Here is a 27,634-nt window from a genome sequence, read left to right on the forward strand (position 1 = left end):
CAATTTTTATAAACATGTTTTATTTATCTTGCTTATACCATTAGAACTGTAACTGCTGGCTGTCATTTCCCTGAAAAGGGGAAATCAACTCAAACACAGACTGGTGCTTTTCAAAAGATAGCAATTGGAAGGGCAGCAGCAGCGGGCATTTGAGATTTCTTAAAACCTTCAAGGCTGCAGGAAAGACAAAAGGACATGTGACCAAAAGTGTTATGATTATCCATTAGGGATTTCCATCAGTACCGGCATCAGTTATTTAGGTGATAATACAGCAAGGTCAAGTATTAGAGACAGACAATGTGCAAGTCATAAGGAATGATAGAGAATACCAATCCTTACAAAAGTCATTGCTATCAAAGAAACTTAAAAGTGTTTCAAAGAGATATCTAAATACTTCACATCAAATATACAGTGGCCATCCAGATTATAGTTCAGGATTTGTTGCAAAATTTTATCCAAGTGCCAAATCAATGCTTTTGTTTGTTTTTCACCTTGTGTCCTAAAAAAAAAAATAAAATAATTACAGTTACATTAGCAGTTATGCAAGCGCTCTTAAATCCTTAGCCACAGGAATCAGGGCCCTGGTGATGAGGAGTGCTGCAGCTAAGGGTGCCTCTTCTTTGTCACAAACTGCCTCTAAGCCCACCTGTCTATTTAGGGCAAATGCATCACTACACATCTTGAACTGTTCAGTGCTTCAATTTAATAAGAAAAAGCTGAAATGCAGTTTTCTACCAAGCCACACTTCACCTTTTCCATCCTTTCATGGGAACATTTAAGTTTTGTCAACTGCCACCACAGTAAATCTTTACGGATTTGCAGATTTTATCTGAATTTTGTTAAATCATTTTTAAATGTCAGAAGTGAGTCTTTGCTTTTTCCTGCCACTTCAGTTAACCATGGAGATTGGATCACCCTGAAAATTGCCTTTTTTGCTTTATTCTTAGCAAGGGTGAGGAATCTGAATCTCATGTGCAAGGCTCAAGATGATGCTTAGGACAGAACATGCAGAGTAAACGTTGTTTCGTTCCTTTCAATATCCAGGGAATATAAAGCTGGCAACTGTAGTCCTGTCATTATGGGTAATGAAAATAGTCCCTTTACAACGAACTTCCTGTAAGGGAGAACAAATAGATAATAACTCTTCTGGTAACATGTATTGTACACTGGCCAGCGTGTTTTTGGCGTTGAACAGAATCCTGTGAACGTGTTTAATTCACTTGCTGAGCATTCATCTGAGGCATCCCTCTGTTTGGTCTGGGGGGCCCTCCACGACCTAGAAGACACAAAAAGAGGGTTGAATTCTGCAGGAAATCTGGTTAGTTTAAAAACAGTCCTAAATCTTCTGATCTGAACTCAGACTTTGTTGTGCTTCCTAAAACAGGCTCTCAGCTTCACCACAGCCCAATGTTGCACTGAACTCCAGAGGCCTCAGCTCCACACCTCAGGGCTTTCAGGACCAAGGCAGGAACAGAGCACTTCAAAACTGAACTACCACGTGGGGTTTCACAGATGCAGGGCACAGGCTCGAGCTGCCCTCACTGCCAAGGCACTCATGGCAATGTCTGTATTGAGACAGAACACAGACTCATCACTAAAAACATACTAAAAAAAAGACCTGAGGAAATAGTGATGAAAATAGAATTCAGAAGCTTAACTACAGCCTCATTATGTCTCTTGGGTTTGTTTCCTAAGGCTTTCATTAATAAAAGACAGTTAAGTAGTTCTGCTATATCTAAATGTCAACAGCAATTGCTGTTTAAACTTCTTTTCCAAGAATTCCTCATTTAACAGCCAACTAAACTTCCACCAACAGCTCACAGGATCCCAAAGTCACCTATGAGGTGAGAGACAAGTCAGCTTATTCTCAACTGTGAGCTGCTGAGTAAGGCTGCTTTTGAAGTGCAGAACTTTAGAAGCTGGCTCAGAAACTTCCATTCAACCCAGATCAAGTATTTGCTAATCAGGAAATTACCTCTAGGAGCTCCCCGAGGTCCACTTTGTCCAGAGCCACGTTTGAAATTTTGCTGATATCCATCCTGCAGAAGAGAAATTTTAAAAGTTACAATATAAAACCTGGACATTCTGTTATTAATTGCCAGCAAAATAAGGACCTTTTAGAACAATATGCGCTGACAAAACACCTGCAATTTCAACATGCAACATTAGTTTTAAATAATCCTCAAAAAATAAATTCTTACTTCTACTAGTGCCTAGCAGCTGTAATAAAACGTGCAGTGACAAATGCTCTCTCCAGTTACAGGATGTGTTACTCAATGTAACTAAGAAATATAAATAGATGCATTTAGGGTTAAACTTTTTCAAACTACACAGAGGTAGTTTGTCTTCCTGAGAGGAAGTTGTCACTAACAGCTCAGAGTGCTTCTGACAGGTATTTCCCTCCCCACTGGTAACTTACCCTCTGGTAGTTTGAGTAATCCCGAGGAGCATTGAACTGGGGCTGTGTGTAGCCACTGTTTGGAGTGTTGGAAAAGGAAGGACGGTAGCCATCGTATCCCCCTAAGGAACAGGACACAAGTTTTTTTACTTGGAAAGCTAGAGTTGCACTTAATACTTGACCTTCTGCTACTACAGAAAGAAAGGCAGTAAGTAACAGCATTTTACCTAAACCTGAAAATCCCATCCCTTTATCAAGGGTTGTTTACCTGCAAGTCAAGCAAACATATCCAATATCAGGGCTAATATATGACAAGAAATGGGAAATGAACCTCTGGTAAGGACTGGGAGGAGGCAGCTCAGTACATTTCTCAGAGTAACCCAAGGTTTGATTTACAGAACGTTCAGTCCAGAGCTGAACATGATCCTAGGTGGGATCTAAATGTCCCAGTTGTGATCACTGCATTCATACTCCAATCAGCTCCAATACTCCAATTTTTACTACACAGGTTTCCTCTCTACTCCCCAGTCACAGGAGCGGAAGAGAACATGGAATACACCTGTGCCCGTAAGTAGTCCCAGAACACCTGACAAGGAAATCTGTCCTATTCTATCATAAATCTCTTTATAACACTGATAGCCACACCTGTAAGGTCCAGGAATCATAAAAATTCTCTTATCTATCCAGCACTACAATATCATTCTTCCACTCCTGTTAATTCCCTTGACCTAGTGACTTTTGGACTCTTGTGTTCTTGTACTTCTACATAAGCCAGCCTATTCTCATTCTGATGAGACACAGAACTATAAAATACACTATGGAAACATACAGCATTTTTGAAATATCAACTGGCATCCAAATTCCTTGCTCGATGGGTGGATATTTCTGCATTTGCTTATACCTGAAGTAGATGCTTAATGTTGTATTGTAACAGAGGTCCAAACACACACCTAAAATTTAAGTTGCTTATCTACAGTCAGTAGGATTTTTACTACCCATCTCAATGTCTGACAGGGATACCACCCCAGTCTCACAACAGCAGGTCAGTGGAACACTTGCTCTCTTGACCTGCTGTTCCCCCAGTGCAAGCTGATGTCAGGGAGAGTTCTGGCAGCTGCTCACCTCTGAATCCATTTGCAGGGCCCCTGTAACCATTCATGAGGCCCCGGGCCCCCCGGGATCCCCCCCGGGACACCCCTCGGCTGTTGTAGTAAGGCTGGCTGTTCCTGGGGAATCCAGTGCTCTGTTGGGGAGGCTGCTGGTGGTTTCCTGCCACTTGGTGACTCTGGTCCGGGGAACCATGGTAGGTACCAACCACTGCAGGGGAATCAGGTGAAAAAGAAGTGTAAAAGGCTGGACTTCTTTATGTTCCCACATGTCTCTTTAAACCAAACATTCTGTTACAGAGGAAAAGGATGAGGCTCCTTCTCCTTATTCCATATCCAGTACTTGTTAGCATCTCAGTGGAAAGTGAAGGCAGTGCAGAGAGAAAAACAGCTCTGGACATAGACTTTCATTTTTTCAAGCTGCTAACCTGGAAAGCATTTTGCCTGCTGAATTCAAACCATATCTCACTGATTTCAGCACAAGATCCCAAGCCTTTGTTACCTTACATCAACTGTGAGAAGCAATCCATATTTGCTTCATTTCCGGCTTACTATTTCCATTACAGAATGTCATCCGAAATGGCAGTGTTTTTCTAAAGCAACCTTAACATCAGCAGAGCCAGTACTGCACTCTAGGGCTTGCAACTTTGGAATAATGCTGCTCATGGGTTTTTGGGTTTTTTTTAACCCATATAAACCAACAGCTGGAGACAGATATACTAAATTTCATCCCTGCTGGATATTCAAACCCAGACAGAATAACAAAACCTGGTATTGCTCAGGGGAAAGGTTTGCAAGGGAAACTGTGACATGCTTTGCTCCATCATCTAGATTCAGACATTCACAGACTGTTCTACCAAGGCCACAAGAATTGTACCTGTCTGGAGTTGTTCTTGCTGGAGATCTGATTGTTCTACTTGGTGAGGTTGATTGGAGAAACTCTGGTTGTAACTGGCCTGATACTGGTTTTGCTGCTTAAGGGTTTCTGGCTCATTCACAGGAGGAACAGGTGCATTCATGTTGAATACCTGTAAGAACAGATATTCAGTTTTACAGCCCTGTAAAGAAGCATCAAAAACCAAAGACTATCCTTTGTAGCTACATGACTGAATCCACCACAAGCAATGAATACCAAACCAAAGGGATCCAGTATTATTTCCTACTCACTGTTTGCATGGATTGGAATGGAGCTGCATTGACGTTGATTCCACTGCTATGCAAAGGCTTGCTGGATCCAGCCTGGAACACCTGTGGCTGGGATGCAGCGGGAAGTGATGATGAGGATGGGGTCTGGTCTGCATTCAGGGACATGGAAGCCTAATAAATTAAAACAGACAACATTTTAGCAGCTCTTGAGGAGCCAAAAATTTAACTTCAAAAGCTTTGCTTAAAAAAGAGTGGCAATGCCTCAGCTTCACCTCTACTAATGACTGTTTTCTACTTCAGCTCAACAGCTTCATTCACAACAGCATAATGACAGGAAAAACCTAACCATCTTCTCCCTCATTAGCTTGAAATACAACCAGAAAAAAACTAGAGGGGGGAAATGAAGAAGTTTCCAGGCTAACTGCTGTGAAAAAATAAATCCCATTTCCTAAGCCAACAACACTGATGCTCCCATGCTGATGTTGGCATGCTGCATCCAACTAAACTAACAAGCTTCCAAATGAAAAGTCTTGCCATGGAGGACTTACTGGTCACAGAAAGGTTCAGAATTTTGAAATTAGGAGGGAATTGAAGCACCCCTATCAACTAAAACCAACGTTATTTATGAAGAAACATAGACTAACATTTGATGCCAACTGCAATCAGAGTTCTTCCCACCCCTGTGAAACCTGACTTGCCTGAATCTGGTCAATTGATTCTTTCTGTGGCCGTTGCTCTGCTGTGTGAGAAGGCTGATACATGGGTTGGGAAGCTGTATATCCCTCACTTGTAGAGGAAACCAAGGGAACCTGACAAAATAAACCCCAAAGCCCCCAAAAGTCAGCTGATGCTCACACAGTTTTGTAAAAAGTATCAGAGAACTCTGGAGTCTGTGAGCCAGCAGATCTTCAAACCAGTACAAATTAATTACTTTTTAACCACCAACATTCTAACATGACACAGCTCCAAGCTCAAACACAAGTGGACAAGGGCTAGCTTCCAATGGTCCGAATTTTACATTTTACAAGCTCTGCTCCCACACAGAGAGCCCAGGGAAAAATCCAGCCAGCAAAGCAGAGCACTTTGCACTAATAGTTGTACTGGGGAGTTTAAGAGGCAATGGATAGTAATTGATGGGGGTATTCACATCACACTGGAATGTTCCAAAGCCAAAAATAAGTTTAGCTACTGCTTGCAAGATCCTCGAGAGAATCACTGGCAACACTGGTTGAGGTAAGAGAGATAAGAAAAAAAATCCATTGGATTAAGTCAGACATCACCTAACAGTAAAATAAAAACTAGTACAGAGAAAATCCTCTGCCCAAAAAAATTAGTCTGCTCATACAACAAAACTGCGGAGAGCACCAGCATTTCAGGAGGTACACACAGGGGAAACTCAAGAAATAATTCCCTCACTCCTGTTTCTATATAAATGAGTGACTTAAACCTTGCAGACCTAATGGACAAGCCAAAAGAAGTAATTTATACTGCCTGTACTGGGAGATCCATCATCTATCCAGATTTATATTTTTGGTTTGCAAATACCTACAGGGATCAGACCCATGACAGAGACCAGCAGAGTCCTCAGAGATGCCACATATGCTTAGTACAAAATTAGGAAGTTCTTTAATCACCAGACAACTAAAACATCTTAACAAGAAGGTGACTACTTCATTTATACAGTGCAGAAGCAAGTTTAGGAGATCCTACTTGAATCTTAACTGGAAGAGGCATTCAACTCACGCTGACTGCTCTACAACTCCAGGATAAAATCCCAACCCAAGCAAGCAACTAGGAATAATCAAACAGAACACAAACTCTGTATAGCTAATGCATGAGATCTACTTGTGCCCTGACATTCACTTGAACAGACACAGACTGCCCCTTAACCACGTGGTTTTGGTTTTGGCATTTCTGTTGCAAATAAGTAACAAACTACCTGCTTCCCATTACTGGCAATTTGCAATGTCTGCAGAGAATGAAACTAGGAACTAGAAATGCTTATAAGAAACAATGGAGATAACAAATTTCCCAAAATTGGAACTTCAGCTTTTTCTTTGAGTTTCTCATGTAGTTAGGAAACAAATCCTTTTGTAATTCCAATCAGACCTAATATCAAACTCAAATCCAAAGCAGAATTTACTGAACATTTTACCTGTGTAGCTTCTGGTTGCACAGGAACTTGGGTAGGCTGGGCAAGTCTTGACTCAGCATGAACTGGAGGAAAATAATTTCACTTATTACATAGTAACATCAAACCTTTTAAAGAACAGCATTATTATCTTCTCTGAGCACTTATGAGAAAGCTGATCATCATGAAGATGAAGCCTTAAACATGACAAAGTTATACTCAAATTACGACCTCATGTTTCCATGCAAAGAACATTTTTTCTACTTGTCCAAAATAACCCAAAGCAAAACCAAAGAAGCTTTAGATGTTCCATATTTCCAAGCAAAATCTATAAGTGAGAATTGGAAGTCTAAAACAGTATAACTACATTTCTGAGAAAAACACACTGTAACAGGATTATACTATTACTTGTGGTAACATTTTTACTATGCAGCAGCAACCGAAACATTTCTAAGAGAGGACTTGCAGCCTTCCCCAGTATTTCTGTTTAGGATTTACCATTACAAACCTGGAGGGCAAACCATTTGGGGCATGTCCAAACTCTGTGCTGGGTTCATGGGCTGTGCAGATACAATGGCAGGATCAAGTGTTTGGTTCTCAAATTCCAGCATCGAGTCCTGGAGAGAAAAAATTTAAAAATCATAAAAATCAAATCCACACCGCTGTGGGTTAAACATATGAATGTTCAGAGTATAGCAATACCTGCATGAAGTTGTAGGGGCCCTGCATCTGTGCCATGAGGTCCTGTACTCGCTGTCTCCTGACCAGGGGGTCTGCCTGAGCCACAGCAGTGAGCGTGTGAGGTTCCGGGACAGGAGGAGACGTCGCCTGTGTCTGCTGCTGCAGGGAATTTACAACCTAACAAGAGACAACAACCAACTGCAATATCAGCTCAAGGTAGCACTGCACTCAACTGACTTGGGAGTTCTTGCCATTTCTGGCTGTTGCCTAACTGGTTATAGATGATGGAATTGCTGTCAGTGGTGCTGAAGGACAGTACAATCTGTACATCCTACAGAAGGTACTGGTGGCCAGCTACTCATCTGAGTACTCACAGGATTACAGAGTTCACACTCTGCTCTTTTTTCTCTCTATCTACTCTTTTCCCCATGAAAAAAGTATCTGTTCAATATTACACGGAGATTTTGGAATAGGATTTGAGGCAGCAATTTATCACCATTTGGAAATTTAAAGGAAACGGGGAAAGAGTAAGCTCCAGAAATATGCCCAAATGGGGAACAATTATTTTCTCATAGCTTTTTGGTAAATGTAAGTGGAGTCAGAATTTTTTGGTCTTTCTTAAGAGCTCAAAATGCTCAATTTTCACAGCCACTGTTATCCTAGTTTCCTGATTTACTGTCTCAGGAACAGCAGGCAGCATTGCATGACAAGGATTGGCAGACAGCACTGTGAGGGGACACTAGAAGCCAAGAAGCAGAAGCACATATCAGGGAGGGCAAGAAAGCTCAGATTTATCAGACATATCCCAAAGTGGCAAACATCAACAAAGGAACAAACTGCAATGGGCTTTCAGGTAACACCTGATCAGACAGCAGAGCAACCAGCAAAGCTGGGCACCTTGAACTTCCATCAGCAAATAGTTTGAAAACAGACAGCAACAAAGACGGTCGAGCTGCACTTTGATGGCCCTAACGAGTCCCTAATGTGCTCTTTAGGCAGCTCCCATAGTCCAGAAGTGCCATTTCCAATGTTAGCAAATGCCCTTTAAAATATCATTGTCTCTTATAATTACTTCTCTATTTCAGTGAGTTTCGAATATTACTCATATTCCAGATAAACAGCTAAGCCTTAAAACTTGGTTACACATGATATAAATTGGCATACAGGTACCTCAAAGTTTAAAATACTGATGTAAAATACCTGATTTCTTATCAGAACCGCAGAGACAAATTTCTGTACACCAGCCATGACAATTCACCAGTCCTATAACAAAGCACTGAACTTTAAGCTTCACACTACCACTATCCACCCTCAAAGCCTGCAGATTTCGTTTTAATTTCTCAAAGAAACCTACAACATCTTCCACTATTCCTACTGCTTGCCCAGATTTCCAAATCTTGTTTGTCCATAGCATTCTCCACATATATAGACCTTCTGCAGACTAGAAAGTTTAAAAATTGCAGAAGTGCAAGCCAGATCATCAGGTGAAACTTGAGTGGTAAAACCAGCAGTTACTCATCTCCTGCATACTTGTTACCAAAAGTGCTCTCAATTTATTTGAGCGCTACCACTCAACTTATGAAGTCCAAATCATCCACAACAATTCAGTATCTTCAAGGAAAAAAAAAGAATCAATGGAATCAACAAGAACACACAACAGTGACAAAAATATCCAATGTTTTCCTTTTTTACAAATAGTACAGCAGTAGTTCAGATGGTATTTTGTATTCTACATTATCTTTTTCAATACTTCTTTTTCTGATGTCAAAAGAAACAGTTCAGGACCTGTTCCTTCAGCTTTATTCTCACTACCAGGTATTCTGACCAAGTTAGGATGAAACAATTCAACAAATTTCAAGTTGTGTGAGGTAAGTTAACCTTGTCAGCAGGGAGAGCTGCCAGACACAATGCAAGGAGACTGACAGGGGACAGGGAAAAAAAGAGGAGGAAAGGCAAAACCACAAGCTGAATGACACCACAACCCAAACAGAATGAGCTTGCATTTTGTCAGTCTGAGAATGATTGTGAATTCTACACAAAATCCATCCAAAGTTCCACAATCTAAGAGACAGAGAACTTTGTATACAATCAGGCTCAGGCAGTAATTACAGAAGAAGCAGTTAAAAAAAAATTAAACCCCACAAAACACCAATAAAATAACCTCCATAAAAGGACACCTTCACCAAAATTATAACATCATATAATCCAAATACACTTGGAAAACTCACAAGCAAATTATTTAGTTTAAAACTTAAGGAAGGATCACAAGAAAACATCCTTGTGAAGACATCATCACTTCCCGAACTAGAAACACACCACAGAAATCCTGGTTGTATCACATCTACTTGAGAGTTACTGAAAAAGAGAGGAGTTTATTATACCCTCCTCCTTTGTGAACAATTATGGAGATGATCTGAGTAAACATTCTCTTTCAGATTTCAAAATTCACAGCTATCAGTGTACAATCTGTATTATGATCTTAGCAAAGCACAGTTCAGCTGTGAAAGCTGAGAAAGGAGATTGTGGTGCTGGCAAGAAAAATTTTACAGGCAGATATTCTCCATTTCCCTTTTTTGTGTTATAGCTGAGAAAATAAAGTTATTTATTATGAAGAAACAGGCTTCAACTTTTAATTTTTTCTAAATTATTCCTTTCCATCATGTCCAAGATATTGTGACAGAAAGGGCAACTGAAGCACAGATTCTTCATATTGTCCTATGAAAACAAAGCTGATCCAATTCCAGATTCAGCTTACCAAGAAATTATGAGTTTCTGAAATCTGCCTGATAGTAAACTACAACCTGAATTATGTCTTCATCCATATTCCTTCTATTAAGAACTACAGAGAACTGAACCACCCTAGATACCTAGTAGAAACATAGATATAAAATGAGTATAATTGAAGCCAATCAATCATTAATTTTAAAATGTTGTGCCTTCTAAGAATACTCCAACACAGAATGACTTTAATTTGTGGGTTTGGAGGGTTTCTTCAGTTTTTCAAGACAGTTCTTAAAGCATATCCAGTAGCAGGGAGTAGCAGTGACAATTTTAAGCAAATTAAGTATTATGACAAGGAACTACCAAACTCCTTCTCATACATGGCGAAGCTGTCTACTTAGTTTTAGAAGCCTCACACCCATACTCAGTATTATTAAATCTCTCAGTGGTCTTCAACACTGTAAAAGAGGAATTTCAGCCAGACTCAATGTAAAATCAGCCAGATTAGTTTATCAGATCAAAAAAGCTGCTTTGTTTTTTCAGCACTTCACAGATGATGAACACCTATTCCACTCCTACACAGCCCAAAGGCACCAAGAAAGTCCAAAACTGACCACCTGCAATTTGCTGCTGCAGAAGGCTAAAACTGATCAAAAATTAACTCTCCAGCACCTGAAAGAAGCTGTTCATGCTTATTTTTAACAGACAACTCAAGCTCCAACAAACCAAATGGGGGTTTGTCCTTTCCCCTACACGAGGGACCACAAATTCCAGTGCAATAAAACCATGGACTTGTACATGTAGCAAAGTCTGAGTGCAAATCACCAAACTGGGAATGGATCTCAACACCAGTGCACCACAAACACCACAAGTGAACAGCCACTCAAGTGCAAAGTAGTAACAAGTGAGATACTTGAAGGACTGTAGCTCTGGGAAGCAGAGACGTACGTACATACAAGCATATTTTAATATTACATGATGCATGTAAGCAATCTGGAGTAGGTATTAGTTGAGTTACTCATCTTCAGCTCCCTCTCCAGGGCCCTGCTTAATGAAAGCACAGCTACACCACACTGTCAGCAGCAGGGTAGGTAAAACTTTCAAGTTCTACATTTGTAGCTAAGTTCTCCAAAAAAGGAACAAAAAAGACTTTATTTGAAGTCTTTAAAGTCTTTTTACGAGTAAGAGTTTTAAGCCCTTTTTTCCCAAGCAAGCCACTAATGAAGAAAAGCAAGTTCTCAGCAAACCTAGCCTTAGACTAAATAGGTTTTATTCCTTTTTATTTTAGGTACTCCTGAGCTAAGTATGTAATTAAAAAATTGAGTAGCGAGTTCAAGCTTACTTACATATATATATTCTTTTATATATTGGGGGAGCAGGGATGCAATACTAAAACCTATCATGAATTGTGAGCCAGCAGAAACAGGGATTGCAATTTTACCTGCAGTACACAAGATCTTACCTCAACCGTTTCAACTGTCCACTCATCTACCTGTTCCTTCTCACTACTGCTGAACTGAGTCTCTGCCATGAATTGTCTGTTTACATACTAAAATAAAAATAAGAAAGGGTATGAAAGTAAAAGTAAGTGGCATTGAAGGTATACAAAATGACAGTCTTTCAGTGAGTAATACCTCAGTTGATTCAACTTCAGTTGGTTCAGTAAATTCTTCTGTTGGATCGGGTTCTGGAGGAAAAAGAAATAAACCGTTCAAGTGGGAAAAACCAAATAAACAAAACCCAAAACAACAATAAAGACCCCAACCACCCTCATGTTATAGACCTAGAAGATAGAAAGTTAGATGAGAAAATCTTGTGTATCAATGTAGAATAAAGAAGAAATGTCATGGGCACTAATAGAGAATTAATAATAACAAATATTCTCAGAGCTCTGAATTGAAAAGAAAAAAAACCCAATAAATTCTCACTAGGGAGAGTTACGTTCAGCTATGCTTTCTCCACAAAAGGGAAAAATGTCTTAAGTTGTTTAAAAATTGGATACAACATTCCCAAGTTTCTTAAGTATGTAATCACACTGTCTGCTTCAGAAACAGCTCCCTTCTAGCACAGTTTATGTTGGTGGGAACCACTGAAAAATGGGAAAAGCCTCAGGCAGCCAGAACTTTCATCTTGGATGGTTTCAGTACTAGAGGTGAACACCACATTTGCAATTTAATCACCCTGAGGACTGCAGAAACAAGACAGAATAACACAGAATGTCAGTCACAAGTCATCTGCCCCTTCTCACCAGCCTCCGCTGCAGTGTCTTCTGCTGCAGGTGCAGGTGCTGCCTCCTCTTCCTCACACAGCCCATTCTGGTGGTTGTGGGTGCTGTCAAAGTAACTGGTCTGAAGAATCCGTTCAACAACCTCCTTCAGTGCTTTATCTGGGAAAATGGAAGAGGGAAACATCAGCACCACCTCAGTCCTCATCATCTTCTCCTTCCTTCCTTTCCAAAGATCCCTTTTGCTGGGAAGATGTTGCTGTCCCAAGCCAGTCTGTGACCACTACTGGTCCAGTGTATCTTCTCTTACTGGGTCACATTCAATAAATCCATAAATAACCCACTGTCAGTCAGAAAAATCTGAAGGGCAAGAAGGATCTTAAGAGTAGATATAACTGTTCAGAAGCATTGTGGAGCACTTCACAGTGAGGTCAAGTTTATGAATTTAATTACAAGACTTTTATTCCTGTTACTTAAAACCATTAGTGCAAGGCAATTTCTTCCAAAACAATTGCCAATAAAAATAAATCTACAAAGGTACCACCTGATTCATGAAGGTTCTTCCCCTGCTGTGAAGTGGCTCAAAAGAGCCTCTGTAAGCAAAGAACACTTGCCCTCAGTGCCTCAGCTGAATGCTGGGGCATCTTAAGCCAAAACATATCAGCCCCATTGGCAAAACAGCATTACTGGCTGCCTAGGCCAGGTATTTGGGAATTACTTCCATAAAAAAGCAGTCTGGTTGGCATGGTCACACCCTGATCTGCAGTTAATTAATGAAAACAGGGCAAAACCACAACACTTTTTGCAGGAGCTAAAGAGGAATGAACATCCCACTAAGGAAGGCCATGCCAGTGTATGCATTCCACTGTTACCTTGTACACACCCAGGTCTGCAGAAAACAAAGAACTGTTACTGAGCATCAGCAGAGTACTGATGAAATATCAAGAGCAGACTGAGCTTCAGTACCGAGTAATGCTGGGTCAGCATAAAAAAATACTCCACACACTCAGTATAAACTTCACAAGTCACTGTTACAGTCCAGCTAAGAGTTGAGAAGAAGTAGTTCCTCTAAGAACTCAGAGATAATTAACTGCCCAAGTTCTCTTACATCAGATGTGTGTTTTAGTTCAGGCACAAATTCAGTGTGCTGTCTCTTCATGCATAGACTGTACTTACAGGTTGTTCCACAAACTGGTTTTTCCTTCCCTTCCAGTAAGTCCCACAGGTGAACAGATGCTTGCTCATACTGCTCATTCAACCTTAAAAATTAATTAAAAAGAGTTAATTTCTTACCGAGTCTTTAAATTACCATAGTAAATACATTGTTAACTGACTGGCAATTAGAAAGAGGAGCACTTTGCTGTAACCCTACCTCATGTTCATGTCTCGTTCAGGGTAAACCAGCTTATAAAACTCATCCAGCATCGTCAGTTCTTCCTCTGTCAGCACTGGCACCCCGTTGGATCCTTGTTTGAGGTCACTGCGCACTTCATCATCCCCCAACTTCTCCAGAATAAACTGCAGCTCCAGTACAGTCTTTAAACGCTTCTGCTCAGCCTCCTCTCGCATCAGCTGCTCCCTGCGAGCTGTCTTCTTTATTGTTTTCTGGATCTGGAATGGACCCAAGGGTAAAACAGTTTGGAAATGTCTTTAATTGCTAAGAAAAAGTAGAGAGGAAGGCAAGGGAAAAGTCTAAGTGTTGAGTTCTTCCACTGTGTAAGAGTAGAGCCCCAGTGTTGGGGTTCCTCCATTTGGAAAGGCTTGGGTGATCCAGACTTTTCACACCAGCCACACAGAGAACAGGAACAGAGAGGTTATTCACCATATCCCATGATAGTAGGAAGCATTCATTGGAACTACCAGGAGATCAGCTTAAAACAGATAAACAAAAGTATTCTTTGTTTTTTCACGCACCATGGGAGGGAACTCATGGAATGTTTTGCCATGAAAGGCTGGGGAGATAGACAGGATCAGCAAGTTCAAAAAGGGATTTCAACAAATTCTTGGACATGAGATCCCCAGTCAGACACCCCAGGGAACAAGCATGTACATCCACTGCAGCATTCCCAGTGTGAGGAGCACAGATGCAGGGAGGGAGAGGACAACACATCATCAGCAGCCTTGTGCCCTGCACTGAACCTTCCACAAGACAGGTCTAAATGTAGCACCACTCTGAACCTACAGGATGTTTCTACCACTCTTCAAGCATCCAGCATCCCAAGTTCAGCTGGTTCACTTTTTAATATCCTCTTCCAAAAAATCTATCGTGATGGTAACTCCTCACTTGAAACATTTACATTTCGTTTTTAAAAGTCAAAGACGTATCTTACAAGTCCAGTCAGGAAAAACTGCCCAAGTTTGAAAGCAGAGTACCAACCTGGTACTCCTGCATTCACTGGCTTCTAAAAGAAGTCATCTGACCAGAGAAACACTTCAGAACAGACATGCCCAGAAAAGGATGTTCTCCTACTAACGTTCATAAACACAGATGCAACTGTGATGCCAGAAAATAAAGAAACGGGTTGGCTTAGTCCTACAAATTAATTTACAACCACAGCCAACGTAGAAAGCAGTTTATAACACAAGGATGCTGCCACCCTTCAAATTATCCCAGCCTGTTCACAAGCTAAATACACTCCTTAGAGCAGTGAGCTGTATTAACATCCACTACTCAACCAATTCCTCCAATGCTGCTGCTCTTTCCAGAACTCCCAAATTTTTAGAATTGAATTCTCACAGTATTATTCTGTATCCTTGATAAGAAACCAACCCAAAAGATTACCTATTATCCTGGATACCTAGTATCCAGGTAATTTACCCTTTACAAAAATAATAAATTGTCCCATAATGTAGTTTCAGATTGTATTATTAAGAAATTAAAACCCTATGAAATCCATTTAAGAAAAAGCTACCAGTGGCATCTGAGACCATCTGGTATGTGACCATCTTTAATACTGCAAGCCAGACCTGTTTCTGTGATCACTGTTTTCAACACCTGTGACAGAAAATTACATTCTTTTTGTTTACACACATTTATGCAGAACATCAGAAATTCTTCAGAAAACCTGACATCAACTAATATAAAGAATAGAAGAAAACAGTCAAAGATACAAGAAATCAAGGGCAATTCTTCCTTGTAAACAGAGGTGACTACTGCCTCAGTGAAGAGTTTAAAGTGTTTGGATAACTCACATGCAATGCTTGATCTTTACTTACATCTTGACTCAGAGCCATAAAACTCCTCTGCAGTTCCTTAGCAAATTCCAGATTATTTGTCACTTCCTGGTATTTTGACACTGCATCCTTAAAAAAAACCCAGAAAGACCACAAATGTAAACCATCAGCAATAGAACAGAATATATACTTCCAACAAATAAATTCCCACATTTTTTAGTTCTGAAGTGAGACACAGGATCCCTGAATGGGACTGCAACTATGTTAAGGCAAATTTATATTTTCACAGCCCAGATATCAAAGACTTGTGTACGTCCTTGGGGCCTTCAGTTTCTTTAGATATGCTAAGCATATATAAAAATATGCCTTTATGGGCTCACATGGATGATGAACTGGTTTCCTGTTTGGCTGCAGTCAGTCTCTGACAAAAACTAACAAAAAACTGGGGCAATGGGGGAGAAGAGCAATCTGGCAACTCAGAACTGCTCAAGAGTTTGAGAATTAATGCACTGTTATCTCCAGTCAGAGCCAGAATCAGAATACACAGAGCAAAATGTCCCCTTCTCCAGAAATCTTTTTTGCTATCTTCTTAAACCTAATACTCCAATCTGCACCAAAGCAAACCAAATTCCTCAACCCATTTGGTAATACTGAGAAATTACATCAAATCAGGGGGATACGGCTGAGAAATTTACATTCCTGCTGTGAAAAAATATTGGGTTTCTTTAAAATAAGAATTTTTATCAAGCCTGGTAGCCAGGCTTTGTCAAAACCATGAGTTTCCCTCCTCAGTATGATGTCAGTTCTTTATAGTGGTTTATCTTCACAACAGGCCATTACAAAATAAAAATACACAGATCTGTGATATTTCAGTCTTCAGCTGGCACAGAACCACCAAAGTGAAGATGAAATCATCCAAGGGACCGAGGGAAGCAGCTCATTCTTTGAAGTGTCAACAGCTGCAAGAGTTGGAGGGTACATTTTTCCCCCTTCACTTTCTCAGTGTAAAAACTCAGCAACAAAACACTGTTGATTACTGAGCATCTGGTAATCTCTTCAAGTATCAATGCGCATGTTTGCACCATATAACTGAATTTAAACTGATACTTGCTTTTTATTTACTACAACTGCAAAACTGCTGCTGAATGAAGCTCTACAATAACCTACTTTAAGAACCAGCCCCAACAAGAAGAGAGGTAGGACAAAACTCCTCACCACCAAAATGACAAAACAATTTAAAAGATATCTGATTAGGATTTTTTGGTTGTTTTTACCAGTTGATCTTGATTCAGACGTTCTCCCTTGTTCATTCGTTCCTGATAATCATCAAGTTTGCTCTGAAACAAAACAAAAGCGCTGTTAGGAAGAGGCAAAAAATCAGTTTAAAGCTTTTTTCTACTTGTGCTAACAAAATTATGCACTGTAATATTACACTACACAGACTGTACCATGTTACACAAGCACATAACTATCCTGTAGAAGAGTACATAAGAAAAACTGTCTTCTGGGATAAAACGCAAGTATTTTCCCAAGAAGTAAATATTTTTATCTTGTTTATTTGGCTATTACAATGTCTTCACGGCTAGCTGGAATTTCCAAGGAAATTCACATTCCTCCTAAGGGGAAAAGCCCTCTCAATGCACATGTCCTTCAGTCCAAACACCAAGAGCTGAACTGAGGTCTGAGGCAGAGCTTATTATCACTTTATCACTACAATGCCAAAAGCCTGATTGCAAACCCCCACTGTCAATGCTATTAAGATTCAGAACTGTAATTCCTTGTAGCTCCATCACTTAGGATAGTTGTAAAGAATTTTAAACAGTTTCTAATCCTCTGTGTAAGAAAGCCCACCAACACAATTCATATTAATAGCTCTAAAATAGTTTTGCTCAAGAGCATTAGGATTTTTTCCTCAAGAAGAAACTGAAAAAAGAATAATTCGGCAAGTTCTCAGCAGGATCAGTTTTCTCATCTGCTCAAACAGAAAACCATGCAGAAGAGTGGCATCCCCCAAAAGCAGGTAAGACTCCTGTGCGGCCCAGTGACACATTCCAAGGGTCTAGAAAGGGTCTTCAAAAGGAAGCAAAGCCTCTAAGGATAACACACCTAATTGTTCAGCTGTTTCCACCATTTCTGTATTATCACAAATTACTGTATTTTGAAAAGAAATTTACCTTGATCTAATTTCAAGTTATTAACATGAATCCTTAACGATTATCTTCCCCATCTAGAATAACAAAACATGTAAAGCAAGACAACACTTTATTTTGAATGTCTAAGAATCAAACTCCTGATGCCACCACTGTCTCAGGGTTTACATTTGCCACTGAGTGACACATTGTTTGGTTGCTGTTGGTCTTTGTTCCAGACTTTACAGTTAAAATATTTTACTGATATTTTTATAGTTAATTCAACTTCTATGCCCAGTCTCAAGACTTTTGGCAAGATCAAAGTCTGTGGAACAAGCAAGTTCCTCTTCCAAAGTATCTGATGCCCATCATTACTTCCTGAAACCCAATCACCCCTGTGAGGCTTGGTCCTTTTGATGTCATTTTTGGTGCTGGATCTTTGCAAGTGCTCCAGGTCAGACAGAATATTTAACTACTTCACCTTCCAATGTATCAGGGCCTGCAATGGCTTAGGCAAAGTCAAAGCAAGAACTTGCACAGCTCCAAAAATACATTACTGGGAATTTCATGCTGGGGACAGAAACTACATGATAACAGTTGTTAAATGCAGCAGCCACAGTTCCTAACAGATCAAAAAAGAAGCCCTGGAGAGCATTTGGCACACTGCAAACCTATCTCAACAGGAAATAAGGTCAGGTTACTGTTGCCCATCCTGATCTCAGAGCAGATGATGACACCTTTGGACAATCACAGGACAGTCTCTTGATTTGGGGGTGTGTGGCTGAGCTGTGAAGCCAAAAGGAAGCCAGGTCAACCCACACCTCTGATAGTTGAAATCCTAAAGCAAAGTGGCTTTGCAGACAGCAAATTTCAAAGGAAGTGCCTACTTGCTTAAGTCACAGGCTCCCCTGCTGCAGATTACAATTCCCTTGGTCACCCTGATGCAATTGTTTGTGAGGCTGCTCAGTAAGTAAACTACAAATATGAGCCAGCTTGAACAGGGTCTACAAAAATGCATTAAAACAAATTCTGTGATCTAGTTTCCAACACAAACCCATAAACAACAACAGTAAAACAAACTGAGTGGAACACTGCATTCCAGAACACTACTTTGTTTGACTTTGTTGAAGAAAATATATATTGCAAAATTACACTGTGAAACACTCACAGAATCCATTTTGGTGGCTGAGGGCATAAGGGAGGGAAGAGACAAAAATATCCTAAATAACTGTAATTTTTTCTGTATACTTTTTCCATGCATGCTTGGTCATTTCAGATTAAGATACTGCAGTAACATCCTGAACAATGCACAAGCGTTTTCTGAATGGTCAAATATTCTTACATCTCAAGTTAATGCTTTGTTTATTTTTATTCAACTAAAAGGCCAAGGATAATATGTCTCTTTCTGTTAGGAATATAAGAAAAGTTACTTGTCTTCACATTTATTTCTTTATAAATATTCCTACTGGGAAGGTAAAAACAGAGGAAGGAAAGCCTTTCAGCTGCAATGCAGAGGACAAGCCAATGTGCATTTAGTTAAATGTTACCACAAAGATTTCAACTGCCAAGTAAGCATTTTTCTATCATCACAAAGACACTTTCAAGATCCAAAGCTGCATTAGGCAGAAATATTAAATAAAATGCCTTCCTTTTTAATCTGCACTGTCAACTAACAGCAATCCAAGAGCAGCATTAGAGCTGTAAGAAACTGCAGTGAAATTCCTCCTCAGGAACCTACTGCAGTGCCAGCAAGAGGGGAAGACTCTCTTCATCTTATCCCCCCTTATACAACTTCACCCTCACTCCTCACAGACATATCTGAGCATGAAAACCAAACCAGCAGGGAAAAAAAATAATCCAGTGGCAAAGTGAGCACATGAATTGTGTATTGAACAGCTCATGAGTCAGCAGCTCTCAGTTCTGCAGGCAGCAAGCCACCCTGCTTCAGCTTTTTCCACTGAAATACCTGAGGAAATTTGGAGTTTTCTGGGGAAAAAGCACAACGAACAGGCTCCTGGAGCTGTGGTGCTCATTGCTTAAGTATGCCCTGGTCTTTAATACCAATCCAAAACTAAGTTACTTTATTGCAGAAATAGACACATCTCCTCAACTCCTTTGAATTGTCTCAAAAACGTCATCCTGAAGTAGAAACAAAAAATGCAGTTAACACAGCATTACCCTCCAAACCAACACTGGTTTTAGAAATGCCTGATGACTGAGCTGCCACTTCCAGTACTGTGCTACAAACTGGATCACTGGAATCATCAGATTAAAAATAACCCTTAAAAAAGGGGGTCAGGAGCAGGAGGGAGGCTCTATATTTAACCAGATAATTTCAATGCTATGGTTCTAGCAATTACAGCAGCACAAGTGTGCACAACAAGTTGCAAGGGACAAGGTAACCTCTGTGAACACCTGGAGTAAACCTTTAGTAATTCAAACTCTACAAGGTAAGAAAAGATGGAAAGGACATTCTGTTTCCTGAGGTATCTTAAAAACTGAATGAATGTTTCTGACAGTACAAAAGCAATTAAGAAAATCCAAAATTTTAAATAGATGTGTAATACAGTTTGCATTGAATGCAAATAAATGACAAGTTACAAATCAGAAGTTTATCAACCTGTTTTACATGTCTGCATTCCACCATCACCTCCACACTCATTCATGGCTTTGCAGCAAAAACTGCCCAGAAATGACCAAAAAACCCCACAAACCAAAAAAAAATAAAATAAAATAAAAAAAAAAAAGATAAAAAACTCCAGGAAGGTATAACACTTAAAGAGGTGCAGAACTTCTCAAAACCCAAAAGTTCTGAGAAGCTATTTCAGTCCTGAGCTGGAACAAGGAAGAGGGAAAGATACAAAACCACCAATACTTCAGCAGACAAAACATTTACAGGTTTTCTGTTTAAACTGATTTTTGAAATAACAGTTGTAGATAATCTGGTAGGTGGGTTTTCCCCACAGTTTGGGATGTTTGATGATTTATAAAAAAATATCTGCATAATGTATCAGTTGTTAAACAAATGACAAGGACACATCAAATCTGAGACTGCAGTTTCATGGTCAGTTAGCCCCAGAGGGAAAAAAAGCTTTTTCAGTAACCAGAATTAAGTCACAGAAGAGTGGAACACCAAGTTCTGGTGACTGCACAAAGATGTTCTCTCCAACTCATCACCATACAGGACTTCCTACAGACACTGTAGGAGACATAGATTTTGTTCTATGTATCATTTTTGTTCAAAAAGTTACTTTCACAAGTGACTTCTAGAACACAAATGTGTCTCTCCCAACACATTCTGTGTGCACTTCTGAAACAACAACCATGATCCAAACCCCAAGCAGCATCTGAAAAACTGGAACTATAAGATGTTTCACAGCTCCTTGGACACATCATGCATCCAGTTAACTGAACTCACTGTGAGACAATCGCTATTCTACAATAAGCAGTTTAAACCAAAGCAGACCAGGCTGAAACCTCAAAGCACCAACCACCACATGATTTCACAGATAAACTGCTTGGGTTTTCAGTCCTGAAGCTTGATATCCAAAATTCCTACTGAGAGGAGTTTCAAAGAAAGATTCAGACTTTTAATACACCATCTGAAATGAATTTTACAATTTGTCCCAAAATCATGTTAAATCTCCAAAGACAAATTTCACATCAAGCCTCACAAGGAGATATTCTGGAGCCACTCAGAAGCCTGGAACATCCAAGTGGCCAAATCATGGACAAAAGCATTGAGAGAGCTGCTACCAATGGGCACCTTTAAACTTCCTGCTACCAGAATGGAAAACTGATCCCAGCTTTTACTGTAAGTTCTTGTTTCCCATGGGAAATCCAACATTTTACTAAACCAAGTCACATCAACTTCAAATGTCACCTGCTGTTCCGTGAGAGCTCTTGTGTAGCAAGGACAGCAGCACCTGTGAACTGCTCATTTTGCACCCCAGCCAGGGTTACACTCAGGAGGAAACTCAGACAAGCTGATAAAGTGACAGCAGCTCAAGTTACCAGGCACAGGCACTATGTGCCATCTTTCCAACTCCAAGCTCACAGTAAGGTTTTAACCTCACATGTTACCCTGTGAACATCTGCCCATCTCCTAACCCACGTGTTAGCAAATGAATTATTTTGCCCCTTTGGCAGAACATTTGTTTGATGAACTGTTCTTACATGCTCATGCTCTATTACACAAGCTGAAAGCAAAAATAACTGGTTTTTTTTTCAGTCAGCCCTGAAACAAAAACTAGAGTTTGATCTACATTCAATTGGCTTAAAATTTGGAAAGGATTTTCCCCTGTAAAAACAAAAACCAGAAGAGCCAGGGATAAGGAGAAATTTAAGGTGAAATGTTTTCTCCTAGGAAACGTGGAGAGCTGGCAGGATTCTAACTCCAGACACCTGACAAACAGCTGGAGCTTTAAAATTAACTGAGCTTGTCAACATAAACTTGAGTTGCTTATCTGAAAGTCCTGGAGAGAAAATACCCCTTTAATTACCCCCTTCCATGCACACAAAAATATCCTGTCATCTAAGAACAGAGGACAGCATTCCTATCTTTTCAAAATACAAAGAGATGAGGGGAGCACAGACGTTTTCAGGCCATGTTTTCACATCCATTTCTGTTTATCCTCGTCCCTTTTAACAAAAGCAATACTCATTCTTTCAAATGAGGTCACATTTAGGAAAAGAAAATGAAAGTGTAACTAATAATCCAATGTTTTTACTTTATATAGAAACACTTAAAACAGTACAGACCAAAGTCATAAATATATGATTTCAATTTGTATTTTGGTAGTCCCATTATTTTATCCTCTGTGTTTAGAGGTAAACATGACTAACTTCACTCCAAAAATTCAAATTTCTTCATGAAGAGTGGCCTTTCCTCTACTAAAAGCTGCACACTCCTTTTGTTTAAAACCTAAGATGGTACCTCTTCCGTAGCAGTCATTTTTCATCCTTCACAAACGTGCATCTAAGTATATTTTTGTGTTCATTTTATGACAAAAGCTCTGAAAATCATCTTTTCTGCCCTTCGTGAGCAGCTGCTGACAAAGAAAGGATTAACTGTCCAACTAAGCACAAGTTGCCAGTGAGATTTACTGCATTTCTCACCCGCTCCTGTCTGTGCAGTATCCAGCACAATTTTACTTTCTGGATGGCTGGAATGCTCTTTTCATTATTTACTACAGAACTCTTGATTCCCCCACCAAGGGAGAGGTTCAAGGCCAAAAATTAGTTACTCTGCTTTAATACAAAACCATTTCTCTCTCTCATGACTTTTGAAGTGCTTACGAGTCCTCCTTCAGGAAGTTTCAGAACTTCAGCCCATTAAGACTTAAGCATCTTTGAACTTTAATTCATCAGTGAGAGACAACATGGAGCTTCTCCTTTTCAAGGCCCAGCCCTTGTCTTTTCTTTAAGCCAACATTGCCCAGCACAGAGCATTCAAGAAATAAACGCTTTCCGTAATTTTCACGGAACATCTTCCAACAAAAGCCATATCCAGAAAAAAAAGGGCACTTAGCCCCCTCTATTCACTTGGTAGAACACTAAAACTCCACTCAAATAGAATGGAATGGCCCAGGCAAGTGTAAATTAGGTGCACATGATCTAAAGGTAAATAAAAACACTGCTCCCAAGGAAAGCAAACCCTCACCCCAGTAACACTGCGCTTTATCCTCTTGATTACTCCCAAGTACAGAACAGGTCAGACTGCTCACCTGCTAATTTTGGTTTTTAAAATACACATTTTTAACATCATCAAAAATATTTTCAGAGGGTTTTAGTGGATGTTGGGTACAAGAGTTAAATTTCAAACAATTTTTTTGTATTCAAACAACTAGAGAAAGATCTGCTCTCTTCCTGAAGTTGAGGAGCAATACTGGTTGTGCAGATATTCCTGTGTATTCATGCCAAGTTTAAGACAGACATCTTGTCCTGTCTACACACAGCAGACATGGAGGAAAAGCTTCCTCTGATTCTAAAACTTACCTAAAATGTCCTGGCTTGCAGCTTTTTGCCATGTCATTTTTAAAAACCAGGAAAGTCCCACACCCAGTTTTGAAGTGGGAAGCTACACTGTACACAGTGTATTTATACAGTGTATTATTGATACACAGCGTATTATTTATAGGTAAAACACAGCTTCTTTCCTTTACAACCCACCTGTACAGACTAATTTACTGGGAATATTTCCACCTTAGACAATATGGAACACTAATACAGGACACAATAAAATGTGCCACTAAAAAAAATTAATAGAACAATTATTGTGTTTATTCACTTCTAAAAATAAAAATATATTTAGGGCTGTGGCACAAACATAACATTATTTCTCGGTAATTTTAGCTCGGTACTGAGGTGTTTTGAGGCAAGTCTTGAGGCTATGTATTAGTTCTTTTTCTGACGGACGCCTCATGCTCCGGAGGTTGTAAAGCCTTGAGAAGCTCATTTAATCTGCCACCACCGAGAGGGTGCAAAACACGCCGCGAGTAACCACGACACCCTTTACCTCTCGTGCCACAGCACCACGGATTGAGTAGCTGCTCATTCTAAAAATAACCCGTGAAAGGCCGCTTCCAGCCGGGCTCAAGCTCCCAAAGAGTTGAGCTTAGGGCAATGGAAAGCGAGCAGTGACACTGGGGCGGGGTGGGGTGGCCCCGGCTTTGTGCGGGCGGCACAATGAGCTCCGCCGGGGAGGCCGGGCCGCCGCCATGTTACGGCTCCGCGTCCATGTGCCCGGCCCCGGGGGCACCGCAGCCTCTGCCCGCCCGCTCCACCGGGCACGGGCACCGGGCGCGCTCCGGGCACCGCGCGGAGCGGGGATGCGGGGAGCCGATCCCCGCCACGGCACGGCTGGGAAAGGCCCCGCCGCGGGGAACAAAAGGCGGAAGGAGGGGGAAGGGAGCGGCGCCGCCGAGGGGGCTCCGGGCAAGGGGGGCGAAGGGCGGCCGGCAGCCGCGACCCCTCCGGGCTCTGCTCCACGGGCCGGGGAAAAGCCGGGCCGGGTCCCGGGGAGACGGGAGGGTGGCCGGGGATGGGGCAGGGGGATCCCGGCAGGGGAAGGGGACAGGCCGGGGGAGCGGCGCTCGCCCTTCTGGAACCTTCCAGCAGGCGGCCTCTGGGGGCCACGCCGGGAACAACCCGGGGGGGCTCGGCGGAGGGCCCGGCACAAGGCGGCGGAAGGGAAACAGGCCGGAGCGGCCCGGAGGCAGGGGCGGCCGGAAGGCGGGGAACAAGGCGGGTGGGCACCCGGGGTGGGCTAGGGGTCTGAGGGGACGTGGGGATCACCTTCTTCTTCTCCAGGTTGCGCAGCTTCTTGTCGATCACCCCCAGGATCTGCTTCATGGCCTCGGTCTGCACCGTGGTGATGTTCACACCCGCCGTCGCCTGCGGGGCCGCCGCCGCCGGGGCAGCCTCGCTGCCCGGTCCCGCTTTGCCGGTGCTGCTGCCGGTGGTGCTGCTCGCCATGGTGCTGTTGGTAGCCGAGGGCATCTCTGTGAAGAAGGGAGGGAGGCGGGAGAGAGACAAGAGAGCGGAGAGAGCGGCGGGCGCGTCACAGGGGGGAGCGCGGACGGCGGGGACGCGCGGGAGCGCGCACGCGGCCGCGCGCGCACGAGCCGCACCTGCCCCGGCGCGCGCGCCGCGGAGCCCCCCCGAACCCGCCCCTCCCTCGGCGCGCGCGGGGCGCCGGTCACGTGACGGCGCGGGGCGGCCGCCTCGCGCCCAACGGTCATTTTCCCTTCACGCTCCCCTCGCCCCCCCGCCCCGCTCGGGGTGTCCGGAGGGGCCGCGCCGCCCTCCTCACCCTGTGCGCGACTGAGCCGGGGGGGACACGCTGCACTCTCTCTCGCTCTGTAGGAATGGCCGCCTCAGCCACGCTCCAGCCCCGCCGCCCGCGCTGCTCCTGCTACCACGGGAGGGAGAGAGAGAGAGAGGCAGAGGGAGAGGCAGCGGCGGCGCGCACGCCGGCGCGTAGAGGCGAGGCGGCGCGGGAGCGCGCGAGGTCCTGGGCGGCTCGCGGGTGCCCGCGGAGAACGCCTGAGCCCGCGGCGGCATTCTGCACTGGCCGGGCGGAGAAGGCGCGGCGCGGCGCAGCGGGGCCTTCAGGCGCGCGGCGGGCGCCAGAGAGCCAGACACAATAGGGGGGCGTCCCTCAGAGCCCTCCCGCTCCTCCCGCCTCCTGTTCCCGGCACAAATGGGGCTCCAAAACGCGTTTCTGTACCCTGCGGCGAGAGCCTGCACCGGGGAAGCGCATCACCGCTGTAATTGAGCCCTAACAGCCGCAGCTTCAGTCGCCGGGAACAGTTGCTTCATGTGTCTTTCAGGCTGGGATTTGCGTCTCCAGATACGATCGCTGTATATCCTTACGATCCCCGTGTAACGTGTTTGGTTTTAGTCGTGTGCGTTTCAGTCACAAAAAGCTGCCAACACTCAGTAAACCCTTTACTTCTATGCTAGTAATTTATTAATTCAATAGTAATTATTTCAATAGTAACAAGTAAAATACAGCATCGGGGTTTCAGTTCTGTTTGCCTTCTGCAAAGGGAATTTTGGGATGAATACTCCAGCTGCTAAGTGGGGCACAGCTGGAAAATGAAATAACCCTTCAGCAGGGTGGGAGCTAAATGGGAAAGGATTTGGTATTTATTGAGTTGTCCTCCTGGAATTATTGGGTAGAAGTCTGTGGGAATAGAAATCCCTGAAAATCCAGTTCACAGTATTTGCACATGGACGTTGGAAATTGCGGTTATAATAAGCAATTTAAGGACTGTATTTGCACCATTGTTCTTTAAAGTATTTTTGGGTTTGGGTTTTTTGTTGTTGTTGTCACTGTTTTTTTTTATTTTTTAAATCTCCTTATTTGTAGATCCACGCCATCAGTGACATTGAAAGGAAGGAAAAAGCCTAGGTCCTTGAACACCTGGGCCAACCCATCACCAGAAGGGAGGTGTCTCATGGCCCTTCCTCACCAAGTCCTTGCCCTTGTTTCCATCCCGATTCTTGCTCCTCAGGAGTTAATTCAAGCTGATAATCCAGCAAGAAACTGGTTACTCAATGGTCAGATTTCCCCCCTTCATTCCATCTAAATATTGCTCCCTGTGCTTTCCATGTATCCCTGCATTTTCTGTAGCTTTGTGCATTTTCAATGCTTTGTCATTTTGTATCAGGTATTTGCTTTACAAATCACCTCGTTTTGCATAACAGGTTATGGAACATGTAGTAAATCACCCATCTCAATTATTTCAGTTGTACAAATGAAGAAGAAAACAAAATCTTTAAATATTGAAAGTCCTTTTCACTGTTCACCAAAAAGATTTTGGTAATACCATTGTATTTTCTTATTTCCACTGTATTTACAAGATTTACTTCTCCAAGCCCCATACATGGGGGTAGAGATGACCTTTTTTTTCCCCCCAAGCAAAATGCTATTTTTCTGTCAACATCTAAAGCACTTGAGGCTTTTTGACCACAAAATATATTGGTTTAAATTAATACAGAATTGTGTCATCCATTCCTATTAATTTCTCCTTTTTCCTCACATTGTCATTGCAATCCTCCATAAGTTCTGGTCGCAGTTTAGGCAAATTTTCCAGCCAGTCTCTGATAGAGTTTGTATTTAAAACCTTGGGAGATGTTTATTCTTCATGGAAAAATGAAATATGAAGTAGCAAATGTTCCCAGTCTCAAAAATAAAGGAAGTTGAAATGCTCCTCTTGAGAGCAGTTACTGCATGAGATTACACGGTCGACCTCAGCTCCTGAAATACCTCTCAGTACTTAAGGTGCTCATAACTTCAGGCAGGTCTTGCTGTGAATTATTGCTCTACCCCTTTGCCACTGTTCCTGTAGGAGCAGTGACCACAAATTCCTCATCCTTCTGCCCCAACAATATCGATCACCAGCGCCTGGCAGAGGA

The 27,634-nt window shown here is 42.1% G+C and overlaps 1 protein-coding gene and 1 long non-coding RNA gene across 5 annotated transcripts; one reads left to right on the forward strand and one right to left on the reverse strand.

Moving 5' to 3' along the window:
- Positions 1-25,686, reverse strand: CAPRIN1 (cell cycle associated protein 1). 4 transcript variants are annotated; one of them, XM_033061503.2, is made up of 19 exons: positions 25,524-25,686; positions 25,007-25,212; positions 16,856-16,918; positions 15,624-15,710; positions 13,780-14,018; positions 13,584-13,666; positions 12,432-12,569; positions 11,818-11,870; positions 11,646-11,732; positions 7,484-7,639; positions 7,290-7,398; positions 6,806-6,867; positions 5,349-5,459; positions 4,672-4,821; positions 4,382-4,532; positions 3,521-3,715; positions 2,420-2,520; positions 1,976-2,039; positions 1-1,276 (listed from the first exon to the last, which is right to left on the reverse strand). In XM_033061503.2, exons 2-19 carry the CDS (start codon positions 25,208-25,210, stop codon positions 1,212-1,214), a joined length of 2,118 nt encoding a protein of 705 aa, XP_032917394.1. In that variant the 5' UTR covers positions 25,211-25,212; positions 25,524-25,686; the 3' UTR covers positions 1-1,211. The 4 variants fall into 4 exon arrangements, with proteins under 4 accessions (XP_032917394.1, XP_032917397.1, XP_032917398.1 ...); XM_033061506.2 differs by lacking the exon at positions 11,646-11,732 and having other exon boundaries at positions 25,524-25,685; XM_033061507.2 differs by lacking the exon at positions 5,349-5,459 and having other exon boundaries at positions 25,524-25,685.
- A 123-nt stretch (positions 25,687-25,809) lies between these two features.
- Positions 25,810-27,429, forward strand: LOC116997779. The gene is made up of 2 exons (XR_004418242.1): positions 25,810-26,118; positions 26,586-27,429. It is a non-coding gene; the product is annotated as an uncharacterized LOC116997779 (long non-coding RNA).
- The last annotated feature ends 205 nt before the right edge of the window (positions 27,430-27,634 follow it).

This window comes from Catharus ustulatus, chromosome 6 (genome assembly GCF_009819885.2).
Source record: "Catharus ustulatus isolate bCatUst1 chromosome 6, bCatUst1.pri.v2, whole genome shotgun sequence".
Lineage (NCBI taxonomy): Eukaryota > Metazoa > Chordata > Aves > Passeriformes > Turdidae > Catharus > Catharus ustulatus.

Coding starts and splice junctions, on each gene's coding strand:
- CAPRIN1 (XM_033061503.2), bottom strand. CDS start 25,210: ATGCCCTCGGCTACCAACAGCACCATGGCGAGCAGCACCACCGGCAGC. Junction 14,019..15,623: donor TTATGGCTCTGAGTCAAGAT/GTAAGTAAAGAT, acceptor GGTCCATTCCAG/ATCCAGAAAACAATAAAGAA. Junction 1,277..1,975: donor ACCTCGGGGAGCTCCTAGAG/GTAATTTCCTGA, acceptor TGTGTCTTCTAG/GTCGTGGAGGGCCCCCCAGA.